The 14,322-nt window shown below is 37.0% G+C and overlaps 1 protein-coding gene across 2 annotated transcripts in view; it reads left to right on the forward strand.

Annotated features, from left to right (window-relative positions):
- Positions 1 to 14,322, forward strand: part of Vps13 (vacuolar protein sorting 13C) — a 168,880-nt gene that overhangs the window by 69,417 nt on the left and 85,141 nt on the right. For both annotated transcript variants that reach the window (XM_083110859.1, XM_083110860.1), the window contains exons 25-30: positions 707 to 829; positions 1,530 to 1,632; positions 2,825 to 2,971; positions 5,894 to 6,084; positions 6,288 to 6,425; positions 7,623 to 7,727. In XM_083110859.1, coding sequence (XP_082966985.1) covers positions 707 to 829; positions 1,530 to 1,632; positions 2,825 to 2,971; positions 5,894 to 6,084; positions 6,288 to 6,425; positions 7,623 to 7,727 — 807 coding nt within the window. The remainder of the gene's footprint in view (positions 1 to 706; positions 830 to 1,529; positions 1,633 to 2,824; positions 2,972 to 5,893; positions 6,085 to 6,287; positions 6,426 to 7,622; positions 7,728 to 14,322) is intronic.

Consider the following 14,322-nt stretch of genomic DNA (forward strand, 5'->3'; position numbering starts at 1 on the left):
CATAAGTGATAGAAGGTGAAGATAAGGAATGTGCCCATTAGGATGGAAATTTAGTTTAGTTAGTTTTTGTGCTTTCCACAAAGCTGCATCTCCAACATTGTGCTTTTGATATCACCATGGAAGTTACCAGTTTCGAGTGCTGGTGTAGGAATGGGTGTAACCATCAGTTTCATGCAATCATCACTCGTACATGAAAGAAATAATGCAATGAAACACTCGTGCCCTGGATACTCACACTCATAACTTTTAAGTTGCCAACCTTTCAGTCAAACAGCAGTTGCATGATAACAATGATTATCATTCATTTTAAAATATATTTATATTGTATAGTGGCAACCTTGATTACTGTGTGAATTGAATTCTTGACTCAGTCTGGGCTTGCAAGGTTCGGAATCAAGTTGCAGGTTTGGCAGAGGTGTTTTGAAAAGTTTGTGTGTGAAAGATTTGTCATGTGGCAAGTTATTACGTCAGTTTATTACACAAGAGAAAGAGAGAGAGCTTTGAAAACGGCCAAATTTTACTCTGAAAAATTACTTTGTATATATTGTATCTAAATATATTCATTTAGCAACTTGCAGTTCATTTTTTCATGTTGTTTTTGTTCGCAATCATTTTCGCCACTTGTCTGGTAGCGAACAAAAACTGCAGAAAAATTAAATGTAAGTTTATTAGAGTGAATTACTTTATGTACTTTTTTCTATTTTAGAACGAGATTCACTTCAAGTTACGCATGACCCATGACCAACAGGTGATGAATGGCTCTATAAAGGACTTGGAGATTTACAGCTGTTGCTACAACCCCGCACGGAGGAAAGAGACAATGGCACAGGTAAATCTTACATTCATTCATTGTGTTGGGACCAACGAGGGTGTTGGCAAATCTTTGGCAAGTTTGTTCATCATATGCAAACCTTTCAATGTGTATTATTGTCTTTAATTATTAAAAAATGGGAAATACTTTTGCATTCAGACATTGGTAATGTATTTTTTTTTCTCATTGTGTTTTTCTCTTCACTTTTTCCTTTGTTTCCTTTTTTTTCTTCATGGCCCTCCCTGTTTCTCTCTTCCTCATGTCTTTTATTTCTCTTTTTACTTTGTAATCAAGTGGAGACACATTGCCTTGAGATTTGAACCCCTCTTTAAACTCTAATTGCAATTAGCCTATTTCATATTGCTTTCTCTCTTTCCCTCTTTTTGTTTCCCTCTTTCTTTCACTTTTCATCTTTTTCCCCTCCCTCCATCCTTCCCTAACTCACTCTTTCTCACTTTTTTGTAGTGAACATGAATTACACATGAGAGTTCCATCTGCAAATTTAAAATCTTCGCATTGTTTTTTTTTTTTAAATTCAAGATCCATTCTTATAGCTTCAAAGAATTCAGATCTACTAGGAACAGGTTGAAATAAAGAACTCAGCAGCCTGAGACATTTCCAGTGTTTCATAGGAAATTCCTTTTTTTCACTTGTGTGCATTTTTTTAAGATACATGCCAGTAAGTGGTATTTGATTTTGTGTTTTTTTCTCCTTTCAGGTGCTTGCCAAGTGTACAATTAGCATTGCTGGATCGACACCGCAGGGCAAAGGGATGCACATGGAAGTTTTTGCTTCAGAATTTAAACTGTCAGTCTCTCCAAGTAAGTGTGTTAGATAAGCAGAGTGATTTGGTTAAATTGTTTGTCTGGGACAAAAATTCGAAATGAACCATCCAGGTTCTTCATGGAATATTTGCCATTTTGGATGGGATTGGTAGGATACCAGTTAACTGCACCTTATTGTTGTTGGTTAAAATTTCATGCTGGTCCATCCCTAATGTTCACATTAACCAGGAAGGCTGTTAGCAGAAAGATGCCTGTGAAAGTGTGTGATAAAGAAGCAAATAGCGGTTAAACTGCATTGCTTCATCTCCAAGTGGAAGCAGAATTTAGCAACCTGTAGTAACCCGAGGATGCATCTGTTCTCCAATCATACGGCTGAAGATTCAGCTGCTTTCGTACTTGACAGTGAATGTAGTTATGTTCTAATAACTATACGTTAACTGAAAGAAGTTACACATTAAACAGTGTAAGGAATAACAGAAATTGTGCACATATTTGTGCAGTATTGATAAGATTATCAGTGTTGTCTTCACACGCGTGGCCAAGACTGTGTGCTAACTAAGAATTTCTCGAATTTCAAGAATTCAACATGAATTTTCTTCATAAACATGAAAATTTCCAGCATCTATAGTAATCATACCTCATGAGTATAGCAAACATAGGCTAAAAAGGAGATTTGACTCTAATATTTATTAGCTCTTATGGTGGAAGGGGAGGGTAATTCCCTGCTATCTTTATTTTGTCAACTTTGCTTTAAAAATAAATGCTGCTTACTTTTCAAACTTTAGGGTGCCAATTTTTCTTTATCATGTAGTAGTTGCAATTAATGGTGCAAAATAATATAATTCTGAAATTGGAATTCTCTTCTAAATTTGAGAACATTTCTATTCTAAGTTTATCTATATAATTATATTACTATTATTTCCTCCACCTTAAATTATATACTGTAAAGAAACATGACGGCCTTGCATTAGAATTTCTAGAAAACCTGGAATGAGCTAAAAAATATATATGGTGTTGATATTTATGTACCAAACAATATCCAATACGAAAAGTTTTTTGTAGGTCATCCATATATTAGGCCTTGAAATTTCAGAAGTGTTTCCTTGCAAATCTGAATTTATACTTAAATTTTACATTGGTCTCAGAGTAGCCGGCCTCCTAGTGTGTTCATATTAATGCTCTAAATGTAGTTAAATGTGGAACTGAACTCTCTTCATTTTTTTTCCAGGCACCATCGGGCTGCTGACAAAGGTTTCCAGTGCAATGGCAGCAACACCCGTGGTCACAGCCAGCGAAGGGAAGGAGGATATTGATTGGAAGAACCTGTGGGCAGTGAAGAAGCTTAACGAGTCGGATCACTGGTTTCTGAAGACAGGTATGACTTAATTAGTGCTGAAATTTGATTCCAGGATTTTTTAGCTTTTCCTGGTCTCTTTCGGAACATAATAATTAGTGGGGCATAGTGGTAATGTTCTTGCATTGTATGTTGATTTGACTGAAATGTTGAAATTCCTTGTGAGTTCTACCACAGTGAAGTACGTAAATCAATAATGATAACTCTTTCAATTTTGGTATTGGTCATCTCAGGTTTTCAGTATGAAACAACCAATCAGGAGCGATCTGAGTTTGCAGAACACTAATCTACAAAGTCAGATGTATATAGTGATGAGAGCAAGGACTCACTACTAATATCATAGTTACCACATAGATATCACGTTGGGTTTCCAAAAAATAACTCTTTGAAGCTTTTATTTTGAAGTAACTGTGATGTTCATTATCATTGCTAATTCAAAGATATTTCTCTGCACTGCTTAGAAAAGTTCAGGCAAACTTGGTAAAGTAACCCCTGCCCAAATACATCTGCAGAGACTTATTGGAGGTTAGAGCTACCCCTACGTGAATTTTAATGAGTTTAATCAATGTTTCTAGTGTTAGGTTCCCATAGAGATCATATGCCAGTGATTCAGAATCCACTTAAATTGTAATTATTGTATCTGTGCATAAATTAGATGCACTGGATGAATAGGCACATGTTTCTCAGTGCTTTCACTTTCTCATATCGTCCAGTTATCATACGTACCAGTTCTACTGAAACGTCAAAAGCTCTGTGGGTAGTGGCTCTAAGATTAGATTTCAGAGGAGATCCAAAGCGATATAGGGGGAGACAATTAGTATGAAAGTCCAAGGTAGCCCGCTGATTGGTTAAAAAGTCGTTTCCCAGAATAGCTACTTGGTCAAAATTTGGAGCAACTCGAAAGTGATGATGAACTGAAAACCCATTAATTGAAAATGTTAAAAGATCGATCTCCTTAACAGCAAAGGGAGTGTTTGACACACCCTGTATGAGAGTATTAATCTTAAAACGTTTTGCACTGGGAGGAATGTCCTTGTAGCCAATGACCGAAATCATTGAACCTGAATCCAGAAGAAATTTATAAACCTTTCCCTCTTGTAAGACGTTAATATAAATCAACTCCGTGTTAGGGTAGGTCTTTATGGAGAGACATTTAACAATTGGGCCTACCTGGAAGTCTGTGCTCCAAGTAGCTACTGGCCGTTGAAATCACTGTCCCTAGCCTGGCATACATTAGCGGAGTGATAAGGGTAGGAACATCGTGTGCACCTGAACTCATCTTGGGGTTTGCCGGGTTCACCCCAGCCGCATCATGCCGGTGTGGTTTGAAATCGGGCTGGGTGAGAATATGAGTTACTTCACCGCCACTGCTGGCTACAGTCATTTCGGGCAGGCCTGTTGAAATTATTATACCGTGGGCTGTATTGGCCTTGGCCGCGGCAAGAAAAGAAGCTGTTGTTATTATAAAAGCCCCTTGATGACTGGCCGCGATAGTTATTGGGGAAGGGTCGGTAAAAGTCATTGCTATGTGAAAGCCTGGTATTCGAAGTTTATAGGCAGCGAGAGGCATATTGTAAGTAGGTGGGTATAGCTCTGAAGAGCAATGTTGACACTCAAACAAACAAGGGGACTTGCCCCATGAAATAAGAACACGCACATTTACTTAAAACACTTCATTTGACTGAACAGGTGGAGTGAGGAAAGACATAGGAGATGTTTGTTACCTGTAGCCCTGTTGGAAGATCTTGTCCTTGGTGGTCCTGACTTCGACAGGGTCCTAATCTGTAATAAATTGCTACTAGGGAGAGTAACTTGGTTTCTCCCAAAACTGCCCTAACGTAATCCCGATTTCTAAACGATCACTTTTGCTTGTATTTCTCTCCTTTCCTTCTACTATTTAGGAGCTCAGTTACTAAGACTTAATTCGATGTAAAATAGATAGCAATTCAGCGCGACTCTGGAGCTCACTAGCAATTACTGTATTTGCTGAAAATCGAAAAGGCAACTAAGAACGAGCTTTTCCCATGCAGACTATTTATTCGGAATTTGAACTTTTGATCGCTAAATCCGTTGCCTCGGGTGCATCTCTCGATAACGGCATTTTCAGCGTAAAGCTGTGTTTGCTTATTTCCCCTGCGAGGTTCGGTAGAATTCGCATCAGTGGATTTTTCAAGATCTGCTGAAGGTTGCCGATGTTATGTGTTTGAAGGAAGCTCTTTCCAGCTTCTTCACCGGGACCCCTTTTTATGACGTGATTAGCTTATTAATTTATGACACTCGTGATCCTGGGTTCGACTCATGCCTGCGGCGTGATACGATATACACTTGCCTTCAGAAACAGCATGGGAATTAGGAAACTAGATTTCGGTACCAAACCATGTTTTTCATCGTAGGATAATTGGTACCGTGTAATCTAGTGACCTGGAAATCCTGGAAAAGTCAGGAAAATTTGACTTGTAGCAAAGTGTTCAGGAATTCCATAATATCACTAAAATCTCTGGAGGAGTAATGAACTATTAAATATGGGTGTTGCATTGAAAGTCATTTTTTTTAATTTTTGCATATTTGTGAACCCTAATTTATGTAACAGGTGTTTGAAGTAAAAAAAAATACTTTAAAGTAAGGCATTTCTTGCCACTAGAGCAATTGTTTTCATATTTATGGTGAAAAAATGTAATGTAAATAAAAATTGAAGAAATTTACAGGGAATTTGTTTTAGCAAAATGAGAGGCAACCTTGATTTTACTCTACACACATTTTAGGCATGCTTTGTCATTGAGTAGTAATTGAAATACTGACCATGCATCACTTGCCTTGTGGTAGTCCCTGGGCTTATATGGGAGGAAAATAGTTTGACATTTATGGTTAAAAATAATAATATGTACAGCATAAAACATGTCATTTACATAATTGACTGAGTGTGTAAATATTTTTACTGTACAGAGATGGGCGTTGATGCCTTGTCAGCCATCACAACTGCTGCACCCCAACAGGCAGTCGTGGTAGGGGAGGTTCTCATCCTATCATTGCCAGTCATAAAGGTCACCCTGGAAGCAGGTGTTGGGAACAAAACTCTGCCAATGATTATTTTGGAATCCAGTCTTCAGGGCTCTGTTCGGGATTGGTCATCTCAAGTGAGTACAGTGCTTGTCCTGCATGTTTCAATAAAATCTCAAAGATCTTGAAGAGCATAATTTAAAATTCACTCTAACACAATTGTGTTCCAAATGTCATGCAATCCTTACTTTGATTACTTGTCAATAAGAGATATTGTAACTGTTTCTCACATATTAGTATCATGTATTGAATGAAGTTGGGTTTCTTCTCTGTATTGCAGATGTTTGTGGAATCAACTCTCTCCCTCCAAATGTCTTACTACAATGACCGTTTGGCATTATGGGAGCCTCTTATAGAGCCGATCGAGGTCGTGAAGGATGGCCGACTGTTTCACACTCACTGGGAACTAAATGCAGAGGTGAGAATTAACCCTTTCAATTTTTGTTTGTGTTTTAAGCAGGTAGAACACTTTCAAAATGATAGTGTCAAGAGCATTAACGTATGGAGGTAGAAAAGTTATTTAAAATATGCAGAATACAAATAGCATGGCTTAATTACAAAATACACTTTCGTTACTCAGTAGGGATGGGTAAAACAAATCAAAATTATTGTTCATACTAGTAAACCATTTATACCAATACCAATTATCAGTATTTACCCAACTGATACACAGTTTGAAATGTTATGTGTGTATGAATGGTTCATCAACCTCTTTTTTATATAGGCCTTTTATTCAGTGTACGAATTAAGGAGGTGATGCTGGTGATTCCCCACACACACACACAAATTTTTATCCCCAGCAGAGGGAAAACTTCTTAATCTTGCCAGTGATGTTTTTATCACCCTCAAACAAAATGGAATTAAAGCATTTCGTATACCATTTGTTAACTATGGTACAAGTATTCCTGAAAAAATGATTTGGGAAAGCACTTATTTAACCTTTAAAACAATTTCATTCTACCTCACGTCGGATGTTTTACAGAAAGCTCCCAGACTGGTGTCATTGCTCTGCCCATGGTTAAATGAACAGAAAACCTGCTGTCATGCCAAGTAGAGTTGATTTAGTCAGCTTTCTTTATTGGAGATAGATCACATTTCTCACTGCATGCAGTCATTATAACGGGCATTAGAAATTTGGTCAAGTTTTCTGTTACTGGTTAGATAGCCCTTTTCGTGTATGAGCTTGGGTTTTCTTGAATGTAAATACAGTATAAGTGTTTCTAAATTACGTGTAAATGTTATCATAAGATTTAATGTCCTAGATTAGAAACACCGTTCTAAGGTACTTAGAACTGCAAGCCAATATTTTAATTTACTAACTGGTAACATTTACAAATACCCCAAAAAAGGTACCACCTGAAATGAAATCGCAAATATGCCACTAAGATCTCCCCCATAGCAAAAAGTTTAATTCTTCACAATGCTTTTAGTGATTTATTAGATTGGTAAACTTATCAGTAATCTGTTCCATCCCTTAAAATATTTTCCCTTTGGACTTTTCCTTATATTATACTTTTATATTAGAAGACGTGTACTTCTGTCTTCCATTATTCTGATTTTCTAGTTGCATATCAGAACAGCAGTTTGTAAATTTACTTCTGTGTTTGTATTCCAGGTAAAAATGAATGAGCAAATACCAGTGGTCAGTCCCACAAGTGACACCGATGCAGAATCTATTGCATACGTGCCTCCAGCCATGAGCGTCTCAGTTTCTTCACAGGTAACTACAGAAATTGTTCGTTTAGTCTTACTAAAACTAGTGCAGATGTGGAAATGTAGTGGTAACGTCGTCGCCTTGTAATCAAGAGGTCCCGGGTTCGATTCCCGGTAGAGGCACATGGCACAGTGTTTCGGATCCCACTTTAAACTGTAGGTCCAGTCCTGATTAGCCTTCCTGTGCATAAAGTGAACTTAAGATAACAAATCAACAACATTTCTACAGAAAGGAGCTGTTAGCCTGTTCTTCAAAAGAGCAAAGCCAAGTTCTTCAAAGTAAATATTATTAGGGAGCTTTCAGAATGAAGTGCCAATAAGCTTCACACCTTGGTCTGTTATTTCACACATGTGCATTGAATGTTTTTTTACAGATTGGGAGGGCCTGTGTCGATTCTCACTCTGTCACCTCTTTGCATTTTAATTCATGTCAATGCTTTAAATTCCTTCTGTAATCTTTTCTTGCCATAATCCACTACAAAGTGGAGCAACCATTACAACCTCACCATAAATGAGCACATGGTTATAACTAGGGAATGCATTTTAAGGTTCAGCATCTTTCCAAAAATATAGCTGTTTTCATACTGATCGTTTGAGATATGTATTTTAGGACAAGATATCAAGTAAAGTGAACACACTTTGTTGCACCTTTTTGTGAGATTAGCACATTTATCCCCTTTTTTACCCCCTCTTTGATGCTTCAGTACCTTTTCCCTTCCTTTTCTTTCATTTATAACACCATTAAGCCTTGCTTCCATGATATGAAAAACTCAATATGCTGACGAAGGCAGAAAAAATTATTTTATTTTTAAAACATAAACTAAACGTAACGTTTCAACCTTATAGCAAGGTCTTCATCAGACTCTGTACCCAGTACAAAGTACAAAACAGGAAGATATATATACACACAGAAATCACTCCCCTCCAGACACAAGTTTATTACAAAGTTGTTTTCTCTCTAGAACATTCCACCATGTGGCTTTCCCTTGTTAACTGTACTTTCACCTGACATCCAATTTTGATAAACATTTCCTTTCATCTGGAAAGTGGTTGGACTTTTTATCTCACTTCATTCCTCTTCCTTCTTCTCTCGCTCTTGTCCTTTCCACTCTTTCTAACACCTTCTTCCATTCTTTGTTTATCTTCAGTCCCCCATTCCAGTTCATTCCATTTCTTCTCTATTTCCTTGGCCTCCTTCTATTTTCTTATTAGTACTCTCTTCTCCCTTCCTATCTGCTTAGCCTCATCCCACTCTATGTCATGTCCTGTTTCTCTCATGTGTTTAAATATCGCATTTTTCTCTGTTTTAAGTCGTACATCATTCTTATGTTGTTTCAACCTGTCTTTTAGCCTCTCTACACTGGGTACAGAGTCTGATGAAGACCTTGCTAAAAAGGTGGAAACGCTACGTTTAGTTTGTTTTAAAATAAAATATTTTTTTCTGCCTTGGTCAGCATATTGAGTTTTTCTTTTCTTTCATGTTTTGTTAAAAAATTGGACAGAAGAATATATGAGTTTCACTCTTCTTGAGCAGCTACATAAAATCCTATATATGACAGATCATAAGTTCTCTAGTTGAAAATGTTGTATATAAAAATAATCACGCTGTACAAATTACAACTTTGCCAGCAATGTGTAAAAAACTACAATGGCAATCACGCTGTACAAATTATAACTTGGACAGCGCTGCAAAGAAAAGTCATATTGGCAATCGCATTGTATAAAATAGAGGAATAGGAGGGTGGAGATATTCTGTGGCTTGGTTGAATGGAAGCCGGGGTTGTAAGTTTATGCGATGCATGTTAATCGGATTGTTTTCTAACAAATTTCAAGCATGTTTGCATGTAAAAATTAATAAAAATCTGAATTTACTAACACCAGACTTGTTTTTGACATTTTTCAAGAGTTAGCGTATGTGGTTTAAGCCTGAAAGGTAAAAATCCAAGTAAGGAAGTTGGTCCCCTGCGATTCTCAAGTTGCGAGAAGTGCTACGAGAATAGGTAGGCGGTCATTAAAAGATTTTATGAGACTCAGTACGCTGTCTCAAAGATTATTCGTCTAAAGATTATAATGTGAAATATTTTACATTATCATCGCAACTAGTTTGCAAAAACGAAATATGTGATTCCACGATTGTGATAGTGTTCAACTAGTTCTTGTTTGGTGCAAAGTGAATTTAAGTGGTTTTACGTGAAAAATAAGAAATATGGAGCAAATATTGGCTGAATTGCGAGCTATCTCGAAGTCACAAGAGGAACTTAAACAGGAGTTAGGACAAGTGAAAGCAGAATTTAAGAGTGATCTAAAGAATCTAGAAAAAAATATAAGAGCTGATCTGAACATCCGACTGAATGTCATGCAGAAAGATGTGTCCCTATACAGGCAAGAATGCATTTCTAGGAATGAGAAGGTTAGGAGTGAAACCCATAAAGTTGACATGGAAGTGAGAAAATTGATAGAAGAAAAGGATGAATTGCGTCAGGAACTGGTGGTTGTGAAAAACAAACTTTTTGAACTGGAAGAAAGAATAGAAAACAATCAAGCCAAGACTGTATGGTGTCATCGTCAAGTACAAGTACCAGAGTCTGTCAAAAAGAAGCCTGCATTTTCACCTGTAGATCACCAGGAATCTACTGAAGAGCCATCAGAAGCTGAAGAATGGTTTAATTTTATTGCTGGTAAATCCCACACAAGTGAAAATATTCCCATCGAAACTAGTGAATTACAAAATGGTAATGTTTCCCATGAGGTAGAACATTTAGTGGGTATTGTGAACAATACAGTGTTGCCCGTTTTGTCAGGTGTAGCTCAACAAGTTAAAGTTCTACAGAATTCAACTACTACCATGCTACACAGGTTTCGGGAAAGTGACTCAGATATTTCACCCAGCACAATTAGCTGTCATTCATCTGGGCTTAAGAGTAGAAAAAAGAATAGGTCTAGGAAAAAGTCTCCCTTAGTAAATGTGAATAATAATGATAGTGTAACAACACTTTTCCCTAATGGAACAAGTAAGAGTGTTTCTAGGTGTAAAGAAAATCAAGTTTCCTCACATGTTACTAAAAGAAATTTCTTGAAGTCAGATCAATTAAATAGGTTTCCGAAATTCTCTGGAGTTTCTAGTGAACTAATCCCATCTGAATTCTTAGATGATGTCGAAGAGAATTTCGAGTTATTTCAAATAGCAGAAACAGATTTTATGACTTATGTACCAACGCTGCTAACAAAAGATGCTAAGCAATGGTACAAGATCTCAAAGCAAAAATTTTCAGATTACCAATCTTTCAAAATTCAGTTTCTGAATCATTATCAAAATTCTAATTGGAAAACAACGATGCTCACCAAAATCTTGAATTCCCAGTATCAAAAGTCTGTTCATGGGTCACTGCTAACATTTTTCATGGACCAATGGAAAATTTTGCAGATTGTTCAACCTAACACTGACGAAGCACAAAGGCTAGCTCAAATTGCTACTTTGATGCCTTTCAAAATTAAGGAAATTTTCATAATGAAACCTGTTACAGAGCTGAGTGAAGCCATCACGGTAATAGAAAATTCCGAAGCCCTTAGCAAAACTTCATTACGTGAAAGGCCACAGGCAGTATTTAACAGTAGAACTAAAAACTTTGATAGTAATAGAAACGTAGCAGTTATTCAAACTAAATGTACTGATCAGTCTAAAGACAGAGGTGACAAACTCAAGTGTGAGGTTGTTGATCATTCCAGCACACAGCGTAACTCAAAAAGAAATGTAATCGCCAATGCTAATAAGTCTGCTTTTTCGGGAAACGAGTAAGTCGCTCATGTCGAGAGGGAGGTGTCATGAGTGTACCTGCTAATCCTCCTTTGCAACAACCTAACTCTAGTTATCTAAATCATACACACAAAAAATTTTATAATTCAGTCAAAACAAATACCGAAGCACAGGTCATTCAACCCTTGTACAATAATGTCCATTTGCTAGGTGATTCCATGATGATCCGCGTAGCAGAAACCTTGGCAAACTACACTGTTTCATATGATTCACTAGGTAAACGGAACATAGGGTTATGTACTAGCGGCCAAACTATTTCCAACCTATCTCAAAAGATCTGTCCAGATACCAAAGTTGGTAATAAAGTGATGTTGCTTATTGGCACCAATGATTTTTTGAGATATACAGAGCTACACAAAATGAAAAGTGACCTCAAAAGTTTAATACACAAGTTATTACCTTTAACGAATCAGTTAATATTACTCACGTTACCACCAATCCCAAAGTTGTTAACTGCTGACAATCCTGATTTGTGGAGTAAGTGGAGTCAGTGGAATAATTTTCTAATGGAGTTGGGGAATGATGAGAATCTCATTGTAGTGAATATTAGTCATCTGTTTTTGAATGCAGATTCCAGTATAAAATTGGATCTATTTGAAAAACACTTGGGAAATCCAAGGAATGGCCGAATTGATTTAATTCATTGGTCAAAGTCTGGGATGAATGTAGTTTTTGATTTCTTGAAACAAAAAGGTCTGTTCAATGATGTCAATCAAAATGAAATCACAGTCCAGGCAGACATACACCAGTTTAACTCGTTAAACTAGTTACGAGCTCATGTCAAAAAGCAGGTGATGTGAGTGATGCGATAAATCCTGCTATTCATTTTATAAACTTAAGTGAATGTGATGAAATAGATTGCAGTGCAGAAATCAAAAATTGTAAGCAACCCATAAATACTAATAGCAAGCGTAAACCTTCTGCTCACATAAAAGTAAGAATAAACAATAAGGAATATACTTCTTTACTCGATAGTGGTGCTGAGGTCAGTGTTCTCTCGGAAACCCTGTGGAAGTCTATTTGTACTCAGGCTTCTAAACCACGGCTATTGCCAGTTACGGGAATTAAATTAGTTGACTATACAGGGAAAAGGAAAGACAAACTAATAGGTTCCACTCATTTGAACGTTGAAATTTGTGGACTTTCCTTTTACATTAAATTCCTGGTAGTCAGACATTTAAAAGTAGACATTATTCTCGGTTTAGATGTCCTATACAATATTGATAGTACTTTAGACTTTGTCCAGCGAGGCTTACTCTTGGAATCGAGCGAAGGAAGCAAATTCTCCAAATTTATCGCTGTTTCAAATGAAAGTTGTCCGGAAGAAGAGTTAGATTTCAGACCTTCTGTATCTAACATATCCCCACGGTCATCCTCTCATCCTTCTGATGAAGACTTGTGGAGAAGGGTTAAAGAGTGTGAACATTTAAATGAGTCACAAAGGATTGCTTTATTTCAGTTGTTAAAACAATATAAAACATTGTTTTCTGAATTACCAGGTCTTTGTAACAAGTATACACACACAATAGAACTGGATACTTCCACACCAATAGTTAACAAAAACTATCCAATACCATTAGCATATAGGGATGAAGTTGGCAGGCAAATAGAACAAATGTTCAACTTAGGCATTATTGAATATTCTGAATCAGAGTACTTATGTCCTCTCCTAGTTGTAGTCAAGCCCGGAGGAGGCATTCGTCTCTGCTTAGATCAAAGAAATATCAACAAACATGTCAAGCTTGAGCAATTACATCCTATGAACATAAATGAACTCTTAATGAGTTTCCATGGATGTCAATGTTTGTCCTCCCTAGATTTGGTTAATGCTTTCTGGCAGGTCCCCTTACACCCCAAAGCAAGAAAGTATACTGCTTTCAGTTTTCAGGGAAAACTTTACCAGTTCACAAGGGTAGTGTTCGGATCAATCAATGGAACGTCTGCTTTCATTAATGCTCTGACACGAACCTTGGAAGGTACGGAATCTTTTACAGTATGTTATGTAGACGACGTAATTGTCAAAAGCACGTCTTTCGAACAACATCTTTTTCACTTAAGACTTATTTTTGACAAGTTACAAGATGCCAACATGACACTGAGACTGGACAAATGTAGGTTTTGTCAAGTCAAGGTGGAATTTTTAGGGCATTCTATCAGTGCACAGGGTTATGAGAAATCTCCCAAGTATGTTCAAGCCATAAAAGACTTACCTGTCCCTTGCAATATCAAGCAACTGCAGAAAGTCTTGGGAAGTTTCAATTGGCTATCGAAATATGTTAAAGATTATGCCATCATGGCACATCCCTTGTACCAGTTATTGAAAAAAGGCAAAAAGTGGGAATGGGATGAAAGTGCACAATGCTCCTTTGAGTTGTTGAAACAGTCCATTATTGCAGAAACAATGCTTTACCATCCAGATTTGAACAAACCATTCTTTGTTAAAACTGATGGATCAAATATAGGCATTGCAGGATATTGTTTTCAACTGGTAGACAACAACATGCGTCCGATTGGATTCGTGTCAAGGATTTTGAAACCTTTTGAGAAATCATATACGTCCACTGAAGTAGAAGTGTTAGCAATACTCTTTACACTGGACAAATTTAAATCACTGTTGTTAGGTAGAAAATTTACTGTTATCACAGATCATAAATCCCTCACGTGGCTAGAATCTGCACACACTTGGAACAATAGGCTGACTAGATGGTTTATTCAAATACAACAGTACTCATTCCATGTTGAGTATTGTAGAGGTAAAGAAAACCTCTTGGCAGACCTGTTGAGCCGA

This window comes from Lepisma saccharinum, chromosome 24 (genome assembly GCF_977018435.1).
Source record: "Lepisma saccharinum chromosome 24, izLepSacc3.1, whole genome shotgun sequence".
NCBI lineage: Eukaryota > Metazoa > Arthropoda > Insecta > Zygentoma > Lepismatidae > Lepisma > Lepisma saccharinum.